We start from the raw sequence: 24880 nt of genomic DNA, 5'->3' as shown, positions 1-24880 counted from the left end.
AATGAACAGAAAGAAATGACTTGTAACCGCGTCTGAGCGTGAAACGAACCGTGCGGTTCGTGAGCTCGGTTTCCAAACACGCGTAGAAGAATCCGCCCCCGACATACCCTGAGCAACGGCCAACCGTCTGGTTCGCGCAGTGTGATTGCGCGCTGGATTCGCAATTTCGAACTGGTCCGATTGCCCAGTTTAATTCAGACGGCACGGTACTGTGCGAGCGGCAAGGCGCAGCAGAGTCGCTCCGTCTGAGCAGCACGGTTCCATGTAAAAACTGAAGAAGAAAAATACGAAGAATTCGTGATAACAGCTTGATTGTCTTCAAAAGAGCTGCTATGAATTTGGACACAGAGTACCCACGTATTCGCCAGTAGCCTATCGATAGGGAATAATCAGGCCAGCAGTTGACGGGACTGGTGTTGCTGGCACCTTATAAACAACCAGATGACGGCACGAGCACTCATAGCAAGTTGACAAACTGCGTGCGTGACAGACACTAAGGAAACAAGTTTGACATTAAGGCTGTCATCCCAATTTGTAGACGGACCAGCAACGGGCTTGTTGTAGCAGCATGTTCGTCAGAACGGCGTTGGTGTTTAATTGACTGGGACCGGGAAGACATAACTCGGCATCGCTAAGGTTTTCGACATGCCAGAGAATGTTACGTTCCTCAGGAACCGCACCACGGATCTGGAGCACAGCCGCGCGCTGGGTCCGGGAGCGCGTCCCGCATGGGTTATCACGGTGCTGGCCACCGTGCTGATATTCACCACGGTGGTGGACGTCCTGGGGAATTTACTAGTCATCATCTCGGTGTTTAGAAACCGGAAACTTAGAAATGCAGGTAAGTACCTTCGTTTAATGTGCGTGTTTCAAGGTAGCATGTGTGTTTCCATCTGTGTGTGTATGTGCACGTGTTAGAGAGCGAGAAAATTGTAGCGAGTGCACAACTGGAAATGTGTGTTTAGTGAAAGCACTGCAATCTCATATTGTGGCGTTTTATTTGACTACGCCGTAGCATTTAGCCTTTAATATAACCTGAAATATGGATTGTAAATGTGTTGTTCTCTTGCCATATATCTGAATCAGTGAGCCGTCTCATTCACAACCATATAAGAGCCCATGCAGACATGCACTGGATGAATGAGGCGGATCTGAAATGAATGAACGGTTACGCCTCCAACTGCGAAACTGCCCAATTTTGGTTATGTATTACATTTCTTAGGTAGGCTAACCACCAGGTATGTAGCTTAAAATAATTGCTCCTGTCTTCATGAGGCGTGTTGACTGACTATAAATCAAAATTCTTCTCCGGGACACACCGAGTTTCGTCTTTCATGTTTTCATATTATTTAAATTATTTATCTTGTTTGATGGGTTACACATAAGGCCATGCTGGTAGTTTGCACGGGCATTGACTGTAATGATAATTTAGTTGTCGTCCTTTGCTCAGTCCCTTCTGGTATCATCAGAAAGCTCCCGGTCTGCACGAGGCGCATACGGCAAACTGATTCCACATGTTTCACGAGAAATGTTCCCCATTCTAAAGATAAACGTATACATTTTCATTGCACTGTAGGAAGCTATAGCCTATTATTCGAGATATTTGTTATATGGAAAATGTGCAGGCCGAGATTGAAACACAATGGATTTCTGCCAGAAATATCAAAACATAGGCTGCAAAGTCTAACAAAGCGGCACTTAAGTTACTGTGCATTTCCCTCAGTATATTATCAGACCTTTAGAATGACACCATTTATTTTTGGTAGGTCTAGGGTTTGCTCTTAACTATTATCTATCAGCAGTTTTTTAGTTATTGAAAATAAGGGGTTTTATCTTAGTGTTAAGTCAAACTCATTTCAGTATGACCTTTCCCCTTTGAGGTCAAATCCCGCTCCTTGGCCGTGATGGCTCGCTACACATGCGGAAGAAAATTTGGAGACTCGAGCTGGATGTGTAACTTGCTCTCCCTCGATCTGTAGTTGAGTTTAACAGCCGTCGCTAAACTGATTTAATAGCGCATAACTTTCGGTTGACATGCCTTTACACGTGCGCTGGGGGGGGGGGGGGGGTGTGACAGTTTGCATTATCTTCCAACACAACACAGTCAGACCAACACAACACACTCAGACCAACAACAACATTTGTGTCTCACGTGTGGTGTAGGCTGCGATCCACATGTTAAAGGAGTCAGATTTGTTTTCTGGTTCGATGCTACTTCCAACCAAACAAAACAGGCCTTTTCCCACTTGTTAGCGCCAGTATTCATGTTCATATTTCCAATCCGGCTTTTGCTGGCTCACTCAGTAAATGGGGTAATGGTCTGTCACGCTCTTTACAAGGCAGGGTCACCCTCACGGCATCATTATCTTCCTGCTTCTGAACTCTGCTCCCGTCATCCCGGAGCAGTTAGGCTATCACAATACAAAGGAAGTCTAAGTGGGCCAGAGGGTAGGAATAAATAGCTGCAGTTATAGACTTATCTAATATAGTTTCATGTATGTATTTGTCGAATATTTTGTGTGTGTGTGTGTATACATGTAAAGATGTATAAGGCTATTATTCAAATAGAAGATAAATATTTCTGGAATTCCAATGTTGCTTTGGCAATATATACATTTGTTCAAAAAATGCCAATAAAGCCCCATAAATTGAATTGAATATCGCTTTAGATAAAGCTGGAGTGTGTGAGTGTGTGTGTGTGTGTGTTGGGGGTTCAGTGTGTGTGCTTGTATTTGTGCAGTGTGTGTACAGTGTGCCTCACTTCCTCTGTCTCTCTCTGTCTCTTTCCCTCTCTTCCTCTCTCCCTCTGTCGCTCTCTTTCTGTGTCTCCCCCAATACAGTGCACCAGCCTAAGTGGTCTGGATTGTCTGTGTGTGTGCTTGATGTTAACGTTGTTATCACTCTGTACCTTATTAATACAACATATGGTTCAGTGTCCCCCACCCTTTCCATCTTACACACTGACACTCTCTCTCTGACACTCTCTCTCTCTGTCTCTCTTTGTCCCTTTCCCTTTCCCTGTCTCTTGTTTCTCCTTTCTCTCTCTCTCTCTCTCTCTCTCTCTCTCTCTCTCTCTCTCTCTCTCTCTCTCTCTCTCTCTCTCTCTTTCACTCTCTCTCTCTCTCTCTCTCTCTCTCTCTCTCTCTCTCCTGTCTCCTGTCTCCTGTTTCTCTCTCCTGTCTCTCTTTCTAAAAGGGTTTAATCCCTCTGCAGCTGTTGCCATCATGTATAATTGATGGATTGGTGGTGTAGTGTAGTTGTACACTGTGTGTGGACCTGGTCCTCAGAGGAATGCTGGCGGTTAGCTGCTAGCTGTTATGTTGGTATGCTATCTGTGTATGCGGTTAGCTTCTAGCTGTTAGCTTGGTGTGCTATCTGTGTATGCGGTTAGCTGCTAGCTGTTAGCTTGGTGTGCTATCTGTGTGTGCGGTTAGATGTTAGCTAAGGGGGTCTCCCTTCCTGTCCTCATCTCTCCTTGCCTTCTTCCTCCCCTTCTGAGAAGGGAGGGACACAGAAAAAGAGAGAACAGGCGAGAGAAGGTAGATGGACGTGTTATTAAAGGTGCTGTAAGTTGAAAAGGTCCAACATCACAACAACCGCAACCGCAATAGATAAGAGAGCCCTCGATTGCAGGTGTACTTGTGCTTACACGTGTGTGTGAGCGTGTGTGCGTGTGTGTTGGATTGAACATGCGTACTGTAAGAGTCCTACCACCACCCCAGCCTGCACCCCCTCACCACCACCCCAGCCTGCACCCCCTCACCACCACCCCAGCCTGCACCCCCTCACCACCACCCCAGCCTGCACCCCCTCACCACCACCCCAGCCTGCACCCCCTCACCACCACCCCAGCCTGCACCCCCTCACCACCACCCCAGCCTGCACCCCCTCACCACCACCCCAGCCTGCACCCCCTCACCACCACCCCAGCCTACATATGTGCCTGTGTGTGTGTGAGTGATGTCCAGCCATCATAGGTGAGTGCTTGTGTGTGTGGAAGAGAGAACGTGTGTTTGTGTGAGTGATGTAAAGCAATCACAAGTGATAGTGTGTCAGTGTGCATCTTCATGTTTTCAGAGAGCAGATTAACATGCCAGCTCTTGTGTATCTCTCCACTTCTCTCTCTCTCTCTTCCTTTTTCTCCTGTTTGTCTTGATATCCCTCTCTCTACCCTTCCTATTTCTCCCCCCCTCTCTGCAGGGGCAGGGCAGTGCTATCAAAGTAAGGGTTGCAGGGTCACCTTGTGTTTCACTGTCATCCCCTCTGTCATCCTTACTGTCATCCCCTTTGTCATCCTTACTGTCATGGCAGCTGCAGGCTGTGCACCCCATCTCTCCATCTCCCCCTCTACCCTCCTCATCTCTCCATCTCCCCCTCTACCCCCCTCATCTCTCCATCTCCCCCTCTACCCTCCTCATCTCTCCATTTCCCCCTCTGCCCCCCTCATCTCTCCATCTCCCCATCTACCCCCCTCATCTCTCCATCTCCACCTCCTTGCCCTGGTCGAAAGTACTAGCTACCCCCCCTGTCCTCCCTGCCCCATCCCCCCTGCCCCGCGCTTAGCCTTCCATTGGCTGCAAGGTGACTTTGAGGCGCGTCACTAACGTGGCATGGTAGAGACACAGCTATGGTTTCACCCTGTGAGAGAGATTGGGGGGGAGCCCCTGCCTGACTGATACGGAGCTCTGCTTTCACCCATATGACTCGTGGTGTAACTCTACTCCCCACAAGGGTGTAAGTGGTATCCCCAGGGGGCTCCCAGGGGGAGGAGGGGGGGGGGGGTCAGCTCAGTGTTTCCCACAGATTAGAAAGCTTATTGTGGCGGGGAGGGGTGGGGGTTGTCAGACCGGGGGGTGGGGGTGGGGGGTGGGGGAATAATTCCGTCGTAATAATTCCTTCGTTAATAATTAGTTACACAGTTATTTTGTTAATAATTTGTTACATTAAATATTCATCCCAAATGATTCACACCTTCACAAAATAAACAACAACTAACATATCATTTCTGCATTATGCATGTAGCAACGCTAAGTGCTAAAAAACTATTTAACTGGTCGGCTCCATGACGCCGGGTAAGTAGCTAGCTCCTGAGACTTCTCACCAAAAGAATGAAGGGGAAACTTTGAGTACTGTAAGTCGCTCTGGATAAGAGCGTCTGCTAAATGACTAAATGTAAATGTGAGTAAGGTACCTAGCGAAAAGTAGCCTCAACTTTCCTCGACTTTCAGCTACGTTGCTAATGCTGAAGGCTCGCTGATATAGCTGTCGGTCTTACTAGAACGGCATATGTATGCATTGTTGCTAACGTGTGCTGGCGTTGTGACTGTGTGCATATGTGAGAAAGACGCATGAGTGACAGAGAGACGGAGGGAGAGCAGGGGAAAGGAAATGCAGCTGAATGAATACGCTGCGTGTTTTAACCTAAATAGCGATAAAAAAAAATGTTTTACGAAATGCAATATGTGGCGGCCGGTGTTGATTCTGTGGCGCACCGCCACAAATTAGTCTATGTGTGGGAAACACTGTCAGCTTCCCTCATCATAAAGGAGGGGGGGGGGGTCAGCTTCCCTCATCATACAGGAGGGGGGGGGGGGGGGTTCAGCTTCCCTCATCATACAGGAGGGGGGGGGGGGGGGTCAGCTTCCCTCATCATACAGGAGGGGGGGGGGGTCAGCTTCCCTCATCATACAGGAGGGGGGGGGGTCAGCTTCCCTCATCATACAGGAGGGGGGGGGGGGTCAGCTTCCCTCATCATACAGGAGAGGGGGGGGTCAGCTTCCCTCATCATACAGGAGGGGGGGGGGGGGGTCAGCTTCCCTCATCATACAGGAGGGGGGGGGGGGTCAGCTTCCCTCATCATACAGGAGGGGGGGGGGGGGTCAGCTTCCCTCATCATACAGGAGGGGGGGGGGGGGTTCAGCTTCCCTCATCATACAGGAGGGGGGGGGTCAGCTTCCCTCATCATACAGGAGGGGGGGGGGGTTCAGCTTCCCTCATCATACAGGAGGGGGGGGCGGGGTCAGCTTCCCTCATCATACAGGAGGGGGGGGGGGGGGTCAGCTTCCCTCATCATACAGGAGGGGAGGCTGTCTGAAATTTTGCCATGAGTGTGGTTGTGTGTGTGTGAGAGATTTTCCTGGGGAACACCCTCCTGGTGAACACCTTCCTGATGAACACACCCTCGGGTGGAGGAAGGCTGGGTGGAGGAGGGCTGGGTGGAGGAGGGCTGGGTGGAGGAGGGCTGGGTGGAGGAGGCTGGGTGGAAGAGGGCTGGGTGGAGGCGGCTGGGTGGAGGAGGGCTGGGTGGAAGAGGGCTGGGTGGAGGCGGCTGGGTGGAGGAGGGCTGGGTGGAGGAGGCTGGGTGGAGGAGGCTGGGTGGAGGAGCCTGGGTGGAGGAGGGCTGGGTGGCGGAAGGCTGGGTGGAGGAGGCTGGATGGAGGAGGGCCGGGTGGAGGAGGGCTGGGTTGAGGAGAGTGGGTGGAGGAAGGCTGGGTGGAGGAGGGCTGGGTGGAGGAGGGCTGGGTGGAGGAGGGCTGATCTGAGGGGGGGGTCCATGCGTACACGCCTGCTCTGAAACTGATATTGATTGTCTCCATGCAACCTTGAAATGTGCTTTCCCATGTGGACGGAATGTTTTAGGACTGAGGCCTAGGGCAGTACTTCACTTCGCAGTACTTCTACTTACTTAGCTGTAATCAGCCCAGTGTGATCACTCCCCATATCTCACCTTCATGTACACTCCTTTATGCTTCAGTACATACTCACATTTCCCCCCTCCTCTCACTGGCACTCTGCCCTCTATCCACTCCCCCTCTCTGTGGCTCCTCCCCTACTGTCTCTAACTCTGCCTCTACATCCTGTCTCTAACTCTGCCTGTACCTCCTGCCTCTTACCCTGCCTCTACCTCCTGTCTCTAACCCTGCCTCTACCTCCTGTCTCTAACCCTGCCTCTATCTCCTGTCTCTAACCCTGCCTCCATCTCCTGTCTCTAACCCTGCCTCTACCTCCTGTCTCTAACCCTGCCTCTACCTCCTGTATCTAACCCTGCCTCTACCTCCTGTCTCTAACCCTGCCTCTACCTCCTGTCTCTAACCCTGCCTCTACCTCCTGTCTCTAACCCTGCCTCTACCTCCTGTCTCTAACCCTGCCTCTACCTCCTGTCTCTAACCCTGCCTCTACCTCCTGTCTCCAACCCTTCCTCTATCTCCTGTCTCTAACCCTGCCTCTACCTCCTTTTATTCTGCTGCTGTCTAGCTGGTGCTTGAGTTGAGTGCCATTCAGCTAATGCATGGTTCTGAACCTGCTCTCACAGCTCTGGAGCTGCCTGCCTGCAGCAGGACAGGGTGGTGCCAGAGTGGACTGAATCAGACTGGCCTTAACCTGATTACCTGAATCTACCAGGTGACTCCCACAATTGACCACGCTGCCTGTCTCTGGGGATTTCAGCGCTGTTACCTTAACATTTTACATAAATAGCATTGATGAATTTCCATAACAATAGGATAACTGCCGCAGGCAGCAGGCAGTCACTTATCTTTGCAAAGACCTGTCACATGTAGCTCAGCTGTAAAAACTCACACACATCTGCATATGGGGTCAATATGATGTATGACTGGGGAGGTGAGAGAGGGGTGAGAGAGGGGTGAGAGAGGGAGGGGTGAGAGAGAGGGGTGAATGGGAGGGGTAAATGGGAGGGGTGAGATAGGGGAGGTGAGAGACAGGGGTGAGAGAGGGAGGTGAGAGATGGAGGGGTGAGAGAGGGAGGGGTGAGATAGGGGAGGTGAGAGACGGGTGAGAGAGGGAGGTGAGAGAGGGAGGGGTGAGAGGCAGGGGTGAGTGGGAGGGGTGAGAGAGGGGAGGTGAGAGAGGGAGGGGTGAGAGAGGGAGGGGTGAGAGAGGGGATAGAGGGAGGGGAGAAAGGGAGGGGTGAGAGAGGGAGGGGTGAGAGAGGGGAGGGGAGAGAGGCAGGGGTGAGTGGGAGGGGTGAGAGAGGGGAGGTGAGAGAGGGAGGGGTGAGAGAGGGGATAGAGGGAGGGGAGAGAGGGAGGGGTGAGAGAGAGGGGGAGGCAGGCATGGTTCATTATGAATGCCTCGCTTTTGGGTTTCCGAGTCTGATCTCGCTGCAGGTCTAACTAGCTGCAGGTCTAACTGCCTGCATCTCTAACTAGCTGCAGGTCTAAGGGGCTGCAGGTCTAACGTGCTGCAGGTCTATGGGGCTGCAGGTCTAACTAGCTGTAGGTCTAACAGGCTGCAGGTCTAACTACATGACATTTACATTTATGCATTTAGCAGACGCTTTTATCCAAAGCGACTTCCAAGAGAGAGCTTTACAAAAGAGCATAGGTCACTGATCATAACAACGAGGTAGCCCCAAACATTGCAAGCAGCCAAAACATGAAGCATACATTGTGAAAAACCAAATAAGTGCCAAAGGGAAGAACCATGCAGTTACACAAGTTACAATTAAGCAACATGAAACTCAAAAAAGTGCATGTGTACTTGTTAAAGAACAATCAACAGTAAAATATTTCACACCGAGTACAAGGGTTTAAATCCGTTATAACTAACAAACAAGAGCAACAAGTCTCTCAATTAGAGTCATTGTGATCCTGGGGGAAACTAACATCAGGTCCAGCCAAGCATTCCTAGGTACCGTTGCCGTTTCTTGAAGGTGGGGAGACAGTCAGGGCCTCATGTACGTACATTCGCAGACGTAGCGTTATTAGCGCCATAGCCAACCCGCAGATTGCTCACGCTGTGAAACTTCAGTTTACGTCGTATTTACGAAACTTGCAGGTCATCAGGTAATCAGCGCCTTTCTCCGCTCACTATACCGTACATTGCGAGCATTTCAAAGCGCAATTGAATGGGCCTCCTTCTCTCTTTCTATCATGAATCAGCCACCAAAGTCAAAACAGCGATGACTGTTTGACATGATCCTGATGCCAATATTTGTAATGTAGCGAGGAGTTTATCAACTGCTGGAATGGAATGTGAACGCTGAGTCGATGTAATTCATCCAGTATCTGTGCTATTGTGTGGCTGCTTAATCTGTAACGTGTAATGATTTTGTGTTCACTCAACTCAAAAAGTGTGATCCTTGTGGCAAAAATCCTTTGCCCTATGTCTAGAGGTGCACTTTCACAGGCGGTTTTTGTACATACCGCCGAATACATAATTAAGCGCACTTAACGCATCCCCTCCCATATCTTTATGGGAAACTCCCACTTTTCCCTGACCCTCCCGTGAATGCATATGCATGACACGGAAATGCGCAATTTGCCATTTTCAGTTCCCGCGACAGGCAGTCTGCGCTTTTACCTCATTGCGGCATGTTTGTACATACCTCGCCATGCTTTTACGCGCAAATTGCGAAACAAATACGCCTGAAGTGGGCGCAAAAGCGTAAATACATGAGGCCCTCAGTGTCTCTGATGGAGGGGAGCTGATTCCACCATTGGGGACCAGACAGGAGAAGAGCTTGGGTTGGGAACGGGCGCTCTTGAGCGATGGGACCACCAGACGGTTGTCAGAAGAAGACCGTAGGTGGCGGCTGGGGGTGTAAGGCTGGAGGAGAGACTTGATGTAGTCGGGTGCAGTCCCGTTCACCGCTCGGAAGGTCAGTACCAGAGTCTTGAATCTGATACTGGCCGTGATGGGAAGCCAGAGGAGGGAGATGAGGAGCGGGGTAACATGGGAGCGTCTGGGTAGATTGAAGACCAGATGGGCTGCTGCGTTCTGAATCCTCTGGAGAGGGCGGGTTGCGCATACTGGGAGACCGGCGAGCAGCGAGTTGCAGTAGTTCAACTTGGAGAGGACAAGTACTTGGACTAGCAGCTGGGTGGAATGCTCAGACAGGTATCTCCTGATCTTCCGGATGTTGTAGAGCAGCGGTCCCCAACCTTTTTTGTGCCACGGACCGGTTTCATGTAAGACATATTTTCATAGACCGGCAGGGGCGGACTGGGAGGAGAGATAGGCACTGCGTTCCTTATATCCAGTTTATTCTGTGATTTTGTTTGATTGCTGTCACGGCAGAAAATCCCGCTTCCAAAGGATGTTGGAAATGGAAGCAGGGTTTTCAGTGCTTTTGTTGCGATCTCAGGATATTCAGCCTTCATCCAAAACACCAGCACAGGCTTCATTGATTGGTAACTATCACCTGTCATGTGTCAAGCGGAAGAGACGCGTGTGATAGTTACCGCTCAATGAATCCCACAAACTTGCTAAAAAATGAGTAAACAAACGTCTTTGCAAAACATTTTTGCCCAGGGGAAAAGGCCCGCAGAGAAGGAGACAATCCGGTCATTTTTCAGAATATAACGTCTTTCAGACTGTGATAATCAATTAAAAGGAAATAATGTTTTTTTCTGTGCGGCCCGGTACCGGTCCGCGGACCGGTGGTTGGGGAACGCTGTTGTAGAGGGTGAATCTACATGACCGGGAGACCGCAGCAATGTGGGCTGTGAGGGAGAGCTCGTCATCCATGGTCACCCCGAGGTTCCTGGCAGAGGATGAAGGGGTCACCGTCGCAGATCCCAGGGTGATTGAGAGATCGTGGGAGATGGAGGGTTTGGCCGGGAAGATGAGGAGTTCTGTTTTGGCAAGTTTCAGCTGGAGGTAACCAGCTGCAGGTCTAACGGGCTGCATGCAGAAGGAACATGTTTGTGTCTTACTTGGTCCTGTCCGTCAGAAGAACATGTTTGTGTCTTACTTGGTCCTGTCCTTCAGTAGAACATGTTTGTGTCTTACTTGGTCCTGTCCGTCAGTAGAACATGTTTGTGTCTTACTTGGTCCTGTCCGTCAGTAGAACATGTTTGTGTCTTACTTGGTCCTGTCCATCAGTAGAACATGTTGTTACATGTTGTGTTTACCAGAATATTAATCTCATTAGCCCCAAGGTCTCTCTCTCTTCAAATCTTTTTTTCCTCAACAGTGATGACCTGGACATATCTGTTGCTGGAACAGTAATCTCCCTTTAATAACCTTGCAGTCCTGCTCCCTAGAAATGATCAGTGATCCTTCTTTTCATGCTGATAATGAGGCTATCAATACGTCTGATGAAATTGGTTGAAACAAGATCTACATTGTTGACAAAAACCATCAATGATAGACGGCTCCCAGAATAACCACCACAGGCTGGAAGATGACTCTCATCACCAAGATAATTACATCAGATTTTACAGACGAACAGCAGTAATGAAAACCATCTCCTTCGTCCTAACACTCACATAATTGTGTGTTCTGTCAGCCTCCCTAACCCTAACCCTCCAATCTCTGGGTTAGGGTGACTCAGCTGGGGAGCGTATTAGCTCCTGTTAGGGTTAGAACATGTTTGTGTCTTACTTGGTCCTGTTAGGGTTAGAACATGTTTGTGTCTTACTTGGTCCTGTTAGGGTTAGAACATGTTTGTGTCTTACTTGGTCCTGTTAGGGTTAGAACATGTTTGTGTCTTACTTGGTCCTGTTAGGGTTAGAACATGTTTGTGTCTTACTTGGTCCTGTCCGTCAGTAGAACATGTTTGTGTCTTACTTGGTCCTGTTAGGGTTAGAACATGTTTGTGTCTTACTTGGTCCTGTCCGTCAGTAGAACATGTTTGTGTCTTACTTGGTCCTGTCCATCAGTAGAACATGTTTGTGTCTTACTTGGTCCTGTCCTTCAGTAGAACATGTTTGTGTCTTACTTGGTCCTGTCCGTCAGTAAAACATGTTTGTGTCTTACTTGGTCCTGTTAGGGTTAGAACATGTTTGTGTCTTACTTGGTCCTGTCCGTCAGTAGAACATGTTTGTGTCTTACTTGGTCCTGTCCGTCAGTAGAACATGTTTGTGTCTTACTTGGTCCTGTTAGGGTTAGAACATGTTTGTGTCTTACTTGGTCCTGTCCGTCAGTAGAACATGTTTGTGTCTTACTTGGTCCTGTCCTTCAGTAGATCATGTTTGTGTCTTACCTGGTCCTGTCCTTCAGTAGAACATGTTTGTGTCTTACTTGGTCCTGTCCTTCAGTAGAACATGTTTGTGTCCTACTTGGTCCTGTTAGGGTTAGAACATGTTTGTGTCCTACTTGGTCCTGTTCGTCAGTAGAACATGTTTGTGTCCTACTTGGTCCTGTTCGCCAGTAGAACATGTTTGTGTCTTACTTGGTCCTGTTCGCCAGTAGAACATGTTTGTGTCTTACTTGGTCCTGTTCGTCAGTAGAACATGTTTGTGTCTTAATTGGTCCTGTTCGCCAGTAGAACATGTTTGTGTCTTACTTGGTCCTGTTCGGCAGTAGAACATGTTTGTGTCTTACTTGGTCCTGTTCGTCAGTAGAACATGTTTGTGTCCTACTTGGTCCTGTCCGTCAGTAGAACATGTTTGTGTCTTACTTGGTCCTGTTCGCCAGTAGAACATGTTTGTGTCCTACCTGGTCCTGTTCGTCAGTAGAACATGTTTGTGTCTTACTTGGTCCTGTCCGCCAGTAGAACATGTTTGTGTCTTACTTGGTCCTGTTCGTCAGTAGAACATGTTTGCGTCTTACTTGGTCCTGTTTGGCAGTATAACATGTTTGTGTCCTACTTGGTCCTGTTCGTCAGTAGAACATGTTTGTGTCCTTCTTGGTCCTGTTCGTCAGTAGAACATGTTTGTGTCTTACTTGGTCCTGTTCGTCAGTAGAACATGTTTGTGTCCTACTTGGTCCTGTTCGTCAGTAGAACATGTTTGTGTCCTACCTGGTCCTGTTCGTCAGTAGAACATGTTTGTGTCATACTTGGTCCTGTTAGCCAGTAGAACATGTTTGTGTCTTACTTGGTCCTGTTCGTCAGTAGAACATGTTTGTGTCTTACTTGGTCCTGTTCGTCAGTAGAACATGTTTGTGTCTTATTTGGTCCTGTTCGTCAGTAGAACATGTTTGTGTCCTACTTGGTCCTGTTCGCCAGTAGAACATGTTTGTGTCTTACTTGGTCCTGTTCGTCAGTAGAACATGTTTGTGTCCTACTTGGTCCTGTTCGTCAGTAGAACATGTTTGTGTCCTACTTGGTCCTGTTCGTCAGTAGAACATGTTTGTGTCCTACCTGGTCCTGTTCGTCAGTAGAACATGTTTGTGTCATACTTGGTCCTGTTAGCCAGTAGAACATGTTTGTGTCTTAATTGGTCCTGTTCGTCAGTAGAACATGTTTGTGTCTTACTTGGTCCTGTTCGTCAGTAGAACATGTTTGTGTCCTACTTGGTCCTGTTCGTCAGTAGAACATGTTTGTGTCCTACTTGGTCCTGTTCGCCAGTAGAACATGTTTGTGTCCTACTTGGTCCTGTTCGTCAGTAGAACATGTTTGTGTCCTACTTGGTCCTGTTCGTCAGTAGAACATGTTTGTGTCCTACTTGGTCCTGTTCGTAGTAGAACATGTTTGTGTCCTACTTGGTCCTGTTCGCCAGTAGAACATGTTTGTGTCCTACTTGGTCCTGTTCGTCAGTAGAACATGTTTGTGTCTTACTTGGTCCTGTCCGCCAGTAGAACATGTTTGTGTCTTACTTGGTCCCTTCCGTCAGTAGAACATGTTTGTGTCCTACTTGGTCCTGTCCGTCAGTAGAACATGTTTGTGTCTTACTTGGTCCTGTTCGTCAGTATAACATGTTTGTGTCCTACTTGGTCCTGTTCGTCAGTAGAACATGTTTGTGTCCTTCTTGGTCCTGTTCGTCAGTAGAACATGTTTGTGTCTTACTTGGTCCTGTTCGTCAGTAGAACATGTTTGTGTCCTACTTGGTCCTGTTCGTCAGTAGAACATGTTTGTGTCCTACCTGGTCCTGTTCGTCAGTAGAACATGTTTGTGTCATACTTGGTCCTGTTAGCCAGTAGAACATGTTTGTGTCTTACTTGGTCCTGTTCGTCAGTAGAACATGTTTGTGTCTTACTTGGTCCTGTTCGTCAGTAGAACATGTTTGTGTCTTACTTGGTCCTGTTCGTCAGTAGAACATGTTTGTGTCCTACTTGGTCCTGTTCGTCAGTAGAACATGTTTGTGTCCTACTTGGTCCTGTTCGCCAGTAGAACATGTTTGTGTCTTACTTGGTCCTGTTCGTCAGTAGAACATGTTTGTGTCCTACTTGGTCCTGTTCGTCAGTAGAACATGTTTGTGTCCTACTTGGTCCTGTTCGTCAGTAGAACATGTTTGTGTCCTACCTGGTCCTGTTCGTCAGTAGAACATGTTTGTGTCATACTTGGTCCTGTTAGCCAGTAGAACATGTTTGTGTCTTAATTGGTCCTGTTCGTCAGTAGAACATGTTTGTGTCTTACTTGGTCCTGTTCGTCAGTAGAACATGTTTGTGTCCTACTTGGTCCTGTTCGTCAGTAGAACATGTTTGTGTCCTACTTGGTCCTGTTCGCCAGTAGAACATGTTTGTGTCCTACTTGGTCCTGTTCGTCAGTAGAACATGTTTGTGTCCTACTTGGTCCTGTTCGTCAGTAGAACATGTTTGTGTCCTACTTGGTCCTGTTCGTAGTAGAACATGTTTGTGTCCTACTTGGTCCTGTTCGCCAGTAGAACATGTTTGTGTCCTACTTGGTCCTGTTCGTCAGTAGAACATGTTTGTGTCTTACTTGGTCCTGTCCGCCAGTAGAACATGTTTGTGTCTTACATGGTCCCTTCCGTCAGTAGAACATGTTTGTGTCCTACTTGGTCCTGTCCGTCAGTATAACATGTTTGTGTCTTACTTGGTCCTGTTCGTCAGTAGAACATGTTTGTGTCCTACTTGGTCCTGTTCGTCAGTAGAACATGTTTGTGTCCTACTTGGCAGCCCGGCCGTGATGGCGCTGCGCTCGCCCCCATCTCTCCTCTGGACAGGAAACCAGACATGCTCTTATAGTGAGATTTGGCCAGCTTGTTATGTCCACTCAGCCTATCGACAGTCACACCACCTCCATGATGGGGGTGGGGTAGCTTCTACCAGCCCCCCCTCCCCCTTACATGTTGTGTTTACCAGAATATTAATCTCATTAGCCCCAAGGTCTCTCTCTCTTCAAATCTTTTTTTCCTCAACAGTGATGACCTGGACATATCTGTTGCTGGGACAGTAATCTCCCTTTCCCACCTGGGCTTCACCTGGGCTTCACCTGGGCTTCACCTGGGCTTCACCTGGGCTCCTCCTCTCTCTTCCAGCCCACCTGAACCCTCCAGGACCCTTTCTTTACATAATCCACTTTTTTATCTTTAAATTTGAATTTTGGACATGCACTCCTCCCCGCTCTCTTGGGGCTGTCTAGAACAGAGCGCTAAGCTGATCTTTTCGTCTGAACGGTTATACTGTTATATAACCAGGCAGATGTCCTGTACCTGTGATGCATCTCTAGTGTACCAGGCAGAAGTACTGTACCTGTGATGCATCTATAGTGTACCAGGCACAAGTGCTGTACCTTTGATGCATCTCTGGTGTACCAGGCAGAAATGCTATACCTGTGTTGCATCTCTAGTGTACCAGGCAGAAATGCTGTACCTGTGATGTAACTCTAGTGTACCAGGCAGAAATGCTGTACCTGTGATGCATCTCTGGTGTACCAGGCAGAAATGCTGTACCTGTGATGCATCTCTGGTGTACCAGGCAGACCCAGCCGGTCCTGGTTGCAGAGGATCAGAGGCGTTCTCAGTGTGACGTCATGCTGGGGGTCAGGTCCAGTGTGACATCATAATGCTGGGGGTCAGGTCCAGTGTGACATCATCATGCTCGGGGTCAGGTCCAGTGTGACATCATCATGCTCGGGGTCAGGTCCAGTGTGACATCATCATGCTCGGGGTCAGGTCCAGTGTGACATCATCATGCTGGGGGTCAGGTCCAGTGTGACATCATCATGCTCGGGGTCAGGTCCAGTGTGACATCATCATGCTGGGGGTCAGGTCCAGGCGTGTGGTGATTGGATGCAGCCAGTGTGCTCGGCCCCGTGGGTGGTGAGACATTTGATTGGTCCTTGAAACCAAAGCGATGATGGGGAGTGAGTGTGTCCTTTAGCTGAGAGAGAAGTGGTGTCACATATCGATGTGTTGGGGGGGGGGGGGGGGGGAGGGGGGTAGCAGCCTTTCCTTGAGCCTTTGACCTTCAGGACATGTGGGCATTATAGTCTGGTGGAAAACTGGGTCAGAGGAGAGTACTATGTACTAGCAAGTTACCTCAATGCTGTACTATGTACTGGCAGGTTAGCTCAATGCTGTACTATGTACTAGCAAGTTACCTCAATGCTGTACTATGTACTAGCAGGTTACCTCAGTGCTGTACTATGTACTAGCAGGGTACCTCAATGCTGTACTATGTACTGGCAGGTTACCTCAGTGGTGTACTGGCCTGCCCTTCACCGTCGTCCACTAGAAGGCACAGCCGTGGTTCAGGAAGTAGAGACTTGAGCAAGACTCTGAACCCAAAGTTGCTTCTAATGGGCAGGCCAGCGTATTGCATGGCAGCTCCGCCACCATTGGTGTGTGTGTGTGTGTGTGAGAGAGAGAGAATGGGTGAATGTGAGGTAAAAAATATAAAGCGCTTTGAGTGCCACCTAGATAGTAAAGTGCTATGTAGATGTGGTCCATTCTCAATTTACCATGTAGACAAACTCTATAGCCACTCCCAACACACAGAAGAATACAAATCACACAAAAACACACACGCACACATACATACAAACATGAACACACAAACGCACTCACAAACTTGTTTTCTTTTTCCTCAGCATGATTGATTGGGAAATGCTGCCAAAGTCCAAGGGAGGATTTGCTTATTTGCATAGATAATGACTTGTTTGTTTATGGAGATTGACAGTAGTGGAACGTCTGTTCACAGTCAGCCTGGGTGAGACACCACAGAGCATACTGTAGCTTTAAAACGTAACATCTCCTGTTGCCAAGACATAGTTTGTTCTATTTTTATTCCGGATAAACCTGGCTCTCTATTTCTCTCTCTCTTTTTCTCAATCTGTCTTTGTATATCTCTTTTTCTCTCTCTCCGTGTCTGACTGTCTCTGTTTCTGTCCCTCCCTCTCTCTCTTTCTCTCTCTCTCATTCCCTGTCTTCTTCTGTCTAACTGAAATTGGTGTGCTTGGACTAAGTCTGTGTTCATGTCTCTGGTTCTGAGAAAGTGTCACTCAAACAAAAACACCCTCTGTATTCATCTGTTCATCTGCTGGATCCTACTGAGAGAGAGGAGGATTAGGAAGAAGAGGAGAGAGGGAGAAGGAGGAGGAAGGAGGAGGAGGAGAGAGGCAAGAGGAGGAGAGAGGAAGGAGGAGGAGAGATAAAGAAGGACACAGGAGTTCATGAAGAGGGAGAGAGAAAGGGAGACCGAGAGAGAGGAGAGAAAGAGGAAGGAGAGGGGGAGAGAGGGGGAGCGAGAGAAAGGGAAGGAGAAAGAGAGGTAAGAGGGAGGGAGAAAGAGGGAAAGGGACAGAGAAAGCGAGAGAGATAGGGAAGGATAGAGAGAACATGAGAGAAATCATTTGCTTTGTCCTTTCTTTCTCCTCCCAAAATGTAAACCTAACCCTCTCGATCACTTTAATATTTTAACTAACAGTTTAAATGGCATCAGAATGTTTCCTGATTCGCCCTGGGAGGCGTTCAACAGCTACTGTCTCAGATGCTCTGACTACTCTGGATGATATACTCTGCATGAGACCTTGTCATCGTTCCTCCACACTCACCCACCTCCCCACCCATGTGTGTGAGTGTGTGTGTGTGTGTGTGTGGGAGAAACTGTGTGTGTGTGTGTGTGGGAGAGTCAGTGTGTGTGTGTGTGACTCCTTCACCTGCTGGTTTATCTGGTTTCAGACAGTTTAGTGTCTGGCAGTGAGAAAGTTAAGTGTCTGGCAGTGAGACAGTTTGGTGTCTGGCAGTGAGACAGTTTAGTGTCTGGCAGTGAGACAGTTAAGTGTCTGGCAGTGAGACAGTTTAGTGTCTGGCAGTGAGACAGTTAAGTGTCTAGCAGTGAGACAGTTAAGTGTCTGGCAGTGAGACAGTTTAGTGTCTGAGACAGTTTAGTGTCTGGCAGTGAGACAGTTTAGAGTCTGAGACAGTTTAGTGTCTGGCAGTGAGACAGTTTGAGTTTGACCAGACAGACAGGTGAACTATACTGTTGGTTGTGGTGTTTTCACACCTGTCCGTGGGCAGAAAGATGAAAGAAAAGCTCATAAAAATCCACTTCAACGTTAATATTTTTATCATAAACTGTCCTCCTGTCAGTCACCTCTGCCCTCCAGTCTGCCAGAGTGGCTTCAAGGTCATCTGTCATCATTCTGCTGGACCTTTCTGCAGCATTTGATACGGTTAACCATCAAATCCTGCTCGCCAGACTCTCTGAGATGGGCATCACTGGCACTGCACTTCAGTGGATCTCATCCTACCTGTCCGGAAGATCCTACCAAGTCTCCTGGGGAGGCAAAGTGCCAGGCCCCCGCCAGCTCTCCACTGGTGTCCCACAAGGCTCCGTCCTTTGACACCTCCTCTCCTGCCTGTACACCACCTCGCTTGGACCAATCATAACCTCCCATGGCTTCTCCTACCACTACTATGCTGACGACACACAGCTGTATCTGTCATTCCCCCGACTGATCCGGGGATCTCAGCTAGGATTGAGGCCTGCCTCACAGACATCTCCGCCTGGATGACCGAGCACAACCTCCAGCTGAACCTCACCAACACAGAACTCCTCATCATCCCGGCCAAACCCTCCATCTCCCACGATCTGTCAATCACCCTGGGATCTGCGACGGTGACCCCTTCATCCTCTGCCAGGAACCTTGGGGTGACCATGGATGATGAGCTCTCCCTCACAGCTGCGGTCTCCCAGTCATGTAGGTTCACCCTCTACAACATCCGGAAGATCAGGAGATACCTGTCTGAGCACTCCACTCAGCTGCTAGTCCAAGCGCTTGTCCTCTCCAAGTTGGACTACTGCAACTCGTTGCTCGTCTTCAATCTACCCAGACGCTCCCATGTCACCCCCCTCCTCATCTCCCTTCACTGGCTTCCCATCACGGCCCGTATCAGATTCAAGACTCTGGTACTGACCTTCCGAGCGGTGAACGGGACTGCACCCGACTACATCAAATCTCTCCTCCTGCTCTACACCCCCACCCGCCACCTGCAGTATAATGTCAGGCTAGCTGGCTCAGACGGTAAGATGACCTGTGCCATTAATGAGTAAAGTACCTCTTTACATAATATATGCAGATGTTGGCCCTTCGTGTATTATTAACCTCCTTAGATGGAGGCCGTGAGCTGGGGGTCATGCACACCAACATGGGGAAGCATATGCACTCTATACTATGGAATACTCTCCCTTCTCTCTCCCCCTCTCTCTCCCCTCTCCTCTCCCCTCTCTCTTCTCTTCCCTCTCCTCTCTTTCTCCCCTATCTCTCCCCTCTCTCTCTCCTCTTTCTCCCCTCTCTCTCCTCTCTCTTCTCTCTCCTCTCTCTCTCAACTTTTTCCCCTCTTTCCTCTCTCGTCTCTTCTCTTTCTCCCCTATCTCTCCCCTCTCTCCCCTCTCTCCCCTCTCTCTCCTCTTTCTCCCCTCTCTCTCCTCTCTCCCCTCTCCTCTCTCTCTCCTCTTTCTCTCCTCTCTCCTCTCCTCTCTCCTCTCCCCTCTCTCTCCCCTCTCCCCTCTTCCCTCTGTCTTCTCTCTCTCCTCCTCCCAGTTATTACCACCATCATGGTGCATTGTTGTTCCTGCCTAGTGTAACTTGCTGGTAGATCCCAGATCCTCCCTGCAGCACTAGCTGCCCCTCAGCTGCCTGGATCCCCCAGGCACACAGCATCAAGGACGCTCAGTGCTGTAATTGGCTCATTAGCTTATTAGAAATTTATGACTGCAAGAAATTGGTCAAATTGCCAAAAGAGCACTACTGACACTTCTTGTCGTCCAGGATAAAGCCCACATGGGCCTGTTCCCCCTCCAGTCTCATTAGCATGCTGCGCTGTCATTTCCTGTGATGATGTCATGTGTTCTGCCCTCTCCTATTTGGCCGGTTGATTGGTTTCCTGTCTGAGTGATGGTGAAGGCCGTGTGCTAAGGGTTTATCAGTGTAGAGCCTGGGATAGGAATGCACTTCAAGAAGCAGGGGTGGGTTATGGGATCATCACAGGGGTACAGATACTGCAAAGACTGCGGCCTCAGAAGGATTTGATCACTTGTATTATTGTTTTTATGGATTTTATGTAGAGCATCTTGAGCTGCAATTCTTGTATGACATGTGCTATATCATTAAAGTCTTATTATTATTATTACAAACTATTACAAGTTAAAGCTTAGTTCACACGTTGACATGCTGTTTTATTGTTTTTGTTTTGTCCTTGACTGACCCTCAGGTGGTGTGGTAGCTGTGCTGTGTCCTAAATGATAGGTTCGGACTTGTGTCAGCATAATCTCACAGCCTGCTGTGTTTGTGTGTTTCCCTCGCAGTCTGTCTGCTCCAGCCCTCGTTTCCTGAATCCTGTAACTGTGAAGGGTGGTTTCCATGGTTACCAAGCAGGTCCCCCAGCCTCCCCCCAGCCTCCCCTCAGCCTCCCCCCAGCCTCCCCTCAGCCTTCCCCCCAGCCTCCCCCCAGCCTCCCCCCCAGCCTCCCCCCCAGCCTCCCCCCCAGCCTTCCCCCCCAGCCTCCCCCCAGCCTTCCCCCCAGCCTCCCCTCAGCCTTCCCCCCAGCCTCCCCCCAGCCTCCCCCCAGCTCCTGAGGTTAACCTTACATAACACGCCAGACTTACATCCAAACTCACATAACTGGGAGGAAACATAACCTTGATTCATCCACGAAGATGGCCAACAGCTGGGGTTTTTCCCCCGAATGACAAAGATATAAATGTATGAGACCGCATGTATATGCATATACACTATGTGTGTGTGTAGATACTGTATACTGTATATATACAGTTTATACAGTACTTATGCATATATACATGTAAAGCTTTTATTTCCTCTATTTTTCACTTTTCTTCAGAAAGTAGTTTAGTAGTTCATCCTCAGACCTGCTTCTGAACAAATCGAACAAATCTGAACAAATATTGATACATTTCTCTGTAGTCACTTTACACACTGTCACTTTCAGCTCAATATTGCACTATTGCACTAACTGTACCCCACTTGTCTTAGGTTAGTATAGGTCTTGTCTTAGGTTAGTATAGGTCTTGTTTTACTTGTTTTGTATAATTTTTTTGTATATTAGGATGTTTATTATTATATCTTTATTTTGTTATATTTTATTTGAGTTGACCATAGATCTAATCTATATTCTTAGTACTTATATGTTATGTTATGCTAGGTTGCTTGCCTTTCCTTGTTCCAAGAATTTCAGTGCCCAGTCTGACCTTGTGTTGTTCTGTGCACCTGACAATAAAAACTTGAAACTGAAATCCGGTCAGGCTGTTTGATGTTGTATATAGTGTGTTTTTGTATTCATGTATCAATATGATGTGAGGTCCAGTCACAAGTAGTATAGGGACAAAGTATATGTCAAAGTCAACACTTCTTTAGCTTGAGTGAAAGATAGTCTTTTTTAAATGAGTATCTGTACTTCTATGTGAGTGAATGATGTGTGTACTTTTGTTATCTCTGGATAGTAGAGATGTGAGGGTAGAGATGTGGTGGTTGTGAGGGAAGGGATGTGGTGGTTGTGAGGGTAGAGATGTGGTGGTTGTGAGGGTAGAGATGTGGTGGTTGTGAGGGCAGGGATGTGGTGGTTGTGAGGTTAGAGATGTGGTGGTTGTGAGGGTAGAGATGTGGTGGTTGTGAGGGTAAAGATGTGGTGGTTGTGAGGGTAGAGATGTGGTGGTTGTGAGGGTAGAGATGGAGACATGGAAGCGAGACAGAACACAGTTAACAAATCTTCTCTTCAGACCAGCTGTGCTGTGTCGGCACGAGAATCAATGTAAGGGTTATGTGGTGGCTGTCATTCCATTCAATACCTGTAATATTATGGGACAGAACAGCACAGGACTTACAGACAGCAAGTGCACGATTGCCTTCATATACATGACTGCTATGAACCCATGCCCTGCAATCTAAATGCAAATTCCACAAAAGTAATGTAATAACGCATGGAATTTGACATGTAATTAGATATTTTGGCCTGTCAGGGTAAACGTGATTGAATCAATACATTCAAAAATACTGGAAATCTCTGGAAGGAAAATAAAAGTTATGACCACAATCAGTGGGATAAAATCACCGATTTCAGAGAAGTACTAAAAGGTAAATCCTTGTCTGTCATGGTTTGCCCTGTATGGATGAGGAGATGGAGGGATGGATGAGGAGAGGGAGGGATGAGGAGAGTGAGGGATGAGAGCCCTGTATGGATGAGGAGAGGGAGGGATGAGGAGAGGGAGGGATCAGGAGAGCGAGGGATGAGAGCCCTGTATGGATGAGGAGAGGGAGGGATGAGAGCCCTGTATGGATGAGGAGAGGGAAGGATGAGAGCCCTGTATGGATGAGGAGAGGGAGGGATGATAGCCCTGTATGGATGAGGAGAGGGAGGGATGATAGCCCTGTATGGATGAGGAGAGGGAAGGATGAGAGCCCTGTATGGATGAGGAGAGGGAAGGATGAGAGCCCTGTATGGATGAGGAGAGGGAGGGATGAGAGCCCTGTATGGATGAGGAGAGGGAAGGATGAGAGCCCTGTATGGATGAGGAGAGGGAGGGATGAGAGCCCTGTATGGATGAGGAGAAGGAGGGATGAGAGCCCTGTATGGATGAGGGAGGGATGAGAGCCCTGTATGGATGAGAGGGAGGGATGAGAGCCCTGTATGGATGAGGGAGGGATGAGAGCCCTGTATGGATGAGAGGGAGGGATGAGAGCCCGGAGTACAACACACTATGGCTGGCTAACACAATCCCTGACTGCGTTACTCACACACTTCCGTTGTCAGGAAGAATCAGGATTGACATAACTCACATTTACATTTTACATTTTATTCTCTTAGCTGACGCTTTTATCCAAAGCCACGTACAAACGGTGCATGTCAAAGTACATCTCAAGGATCAGAAAGAGTTCTAACAGCGTTTTCATGGTCTGTATTTAACATTCACATCACAGCACACCTCTTCTTCCAGGGGCTGTGAACACATAACAATCTGAATGACAGTATTACATTGTACAGCTAAAACAATATCACATCTGAAGTACAACATCAAACCATTCCATGGGTGCCATCTCTCACGAGAAACACCATCTCAATTACAACATGCAGAGAAAAAAAACGCATTCTCAGGTCTCACTAAAGTACTGTGCTGCAAAGTACTGCTTTAGTCCTTAAGGCCAAGAGAAAGATCTTCAGGTGAAACTTGAGGTGGTGTCCTCTGTTGGTGTCCCCTGAGAGCAGAGAGGAGTGATGAAATATGCTGTGTGTTTAGAGAACATACTTGATTGATTTCTGAGGGAACAGTTTACACATCCGTCACACTCCCCTCAAGTGCGCTTAGTTTTAATGATGAACCTGTCCGTTATTTCTCTCCCCCTCCCCCTCCCCCCCCCCCCCCCCCCGCCCAGGGAACGTGTTTGTGGTGAGCCTGGCGTTTGCTGATCTGGTGGTGGCCTTCTACCCCTATCCTCTGGTGCTCTACGCCCTCTTCCATGACGGCTGGTCGCTGGGAGAGACTCAGTGCAAGGTCAGAGAGTCTGTCTGAGTTACTGTCACAGAGTTAGTGTACTCTCCAAGGTCACCGTTTGACCTGTCTGTCTATTGACCTGGCAGTTACTTATCTGCAGAACTATCTTAATACCTTCGTTCTTTGTTTATGTTTCCCCTATCCATCCATCCACTCATCCATCCATCATTCCATCTACTGTCCATCCATCCTATGGATTTGCTGTGCTCTGCCACTGCTACTTGTCTTTGTCCCTCCCTGCATCAACACCTCCGTCTCTCTCTCGTTCCCACTCTCTATCCTTCCCTCTCCATCTATCTCTTCCCTTCTTCTGTCCCCTCCCGCCTTCCGTGCAGGTGAGTGGTTTCCTGATGGGTCTGAGTGTGATAGGATCCATCTTCAACATCACCGGCATCGCCCTCAACCGCTACTGTTACATCTGTCACAGCTTTACCTATGACAAGCTGTACAGCTACCGCAACACCCTGCTGCTGGTGGCGCTCATCTGGGCTCTCACCCTGGTCGCCATCGTGCCCAACTTCTTTGTGGGCTCGCTGCAGTACGACCCGCGTGTCTACAGCTGCACCTTCGCTCAGGACGTGAGCGCGTCCTACACCATCACCGTGGTCGTCGTCCACTTCTTCGTGCCCATCGCCGTGGTGACGTTCTGCTACCTGCGGATCTGGATCTTAGTGATCCAGGTGAGGCGGAGGGTGAAGTCAGAGGTGCGCCCTCGCGTCAAGCCCAGCGATGTCAGGAACTTTGTCACCATGTTCGTGGTGTTCGTGCTGTTCGCCATCTGCTGGGCACCGCTTAACTTCATCGGGCTGGCGGTCGCCATCGACCCCGTAACCGTGGCGCCGCGTATCCCGGAGTGGCTGTTCGTGGTCAGCTACTTCATGGCGTACTTCAACAGCTGCCTTAACGCCATCATCTACGGCCTGCTCAACCAGAACTTCCGCAAGGAATACAAACGCATCGTGACGTCCATGTGGAAGCCACGCCTGTTCTTCCAGGAGACGTCTCGGGGGGGGACAGAGGCCGTGAAGAGCAAGCCCTCGCCTGGACTCAACAACAACGAGCAGGCTAAGGCTGAAACCTTGTGAAGGTCCAGGCTTTCTCCTCACCTCCACTGACCCTCCCCTGACCCTCCCCTCTTTACCTGCCCCTTTTGCACCTCCTCCTCACTTTACCTTACCCTGCTACCCTCCTCACTTTACCTCACCCTACTCCCCTTCTCTTCTCACCTGCCCCAACTCACCCTCATCTTGCACCCTGACTATCCTCCTCTCCTCCCCCTCCTCTC

At 48.9% G+C, this 24880-nt stretch overlaps 1 protein-coding gene across 1 annotated transcript; it reads left to right on the top strand.

Moving 5' to 3' along the window:
* The first annotated feature begins 19 nt into the window (after positions 1-19).
* On the top strand, positions 20-24880 carry mtnr1ba (melatonin receptor type 1Ba). Its single transcript, XM_047036635.1, has 3 exons — positions 20-841; positions 23477-23595; positions 23931-24880. Exons 1-3 carry the CDS (start codon positions 646-648, stop codon positions 24678-24680), a joined length of 1065 nt encoding a protein of 354 aa, XP_046892591.1. The 5' UTR covers positions 20-645; the 3' UTR covers positions 24681-24880.

The sequence above is a fragment of the Hypomesus transpacificus genome, chromosome 15, assembly GCF_021917145.1.
Source record: "Hypomesus transpacificus isolate Combined female chromosome 15, fHypTra1, whole genome shotgun sequence".
In the NCBI taxonomy this organism is placed as follows: Eukaryota; Metazoa; Chordata; class Actinopteri; order Osmeriformes; family Osmeridae; genus Hypomesus; species Hypomesus transpacificus.
Note: the sequence above shows the minus strand (reverse complement) of the source record. Positions and strands in the feature narration are given on the sequence as shown.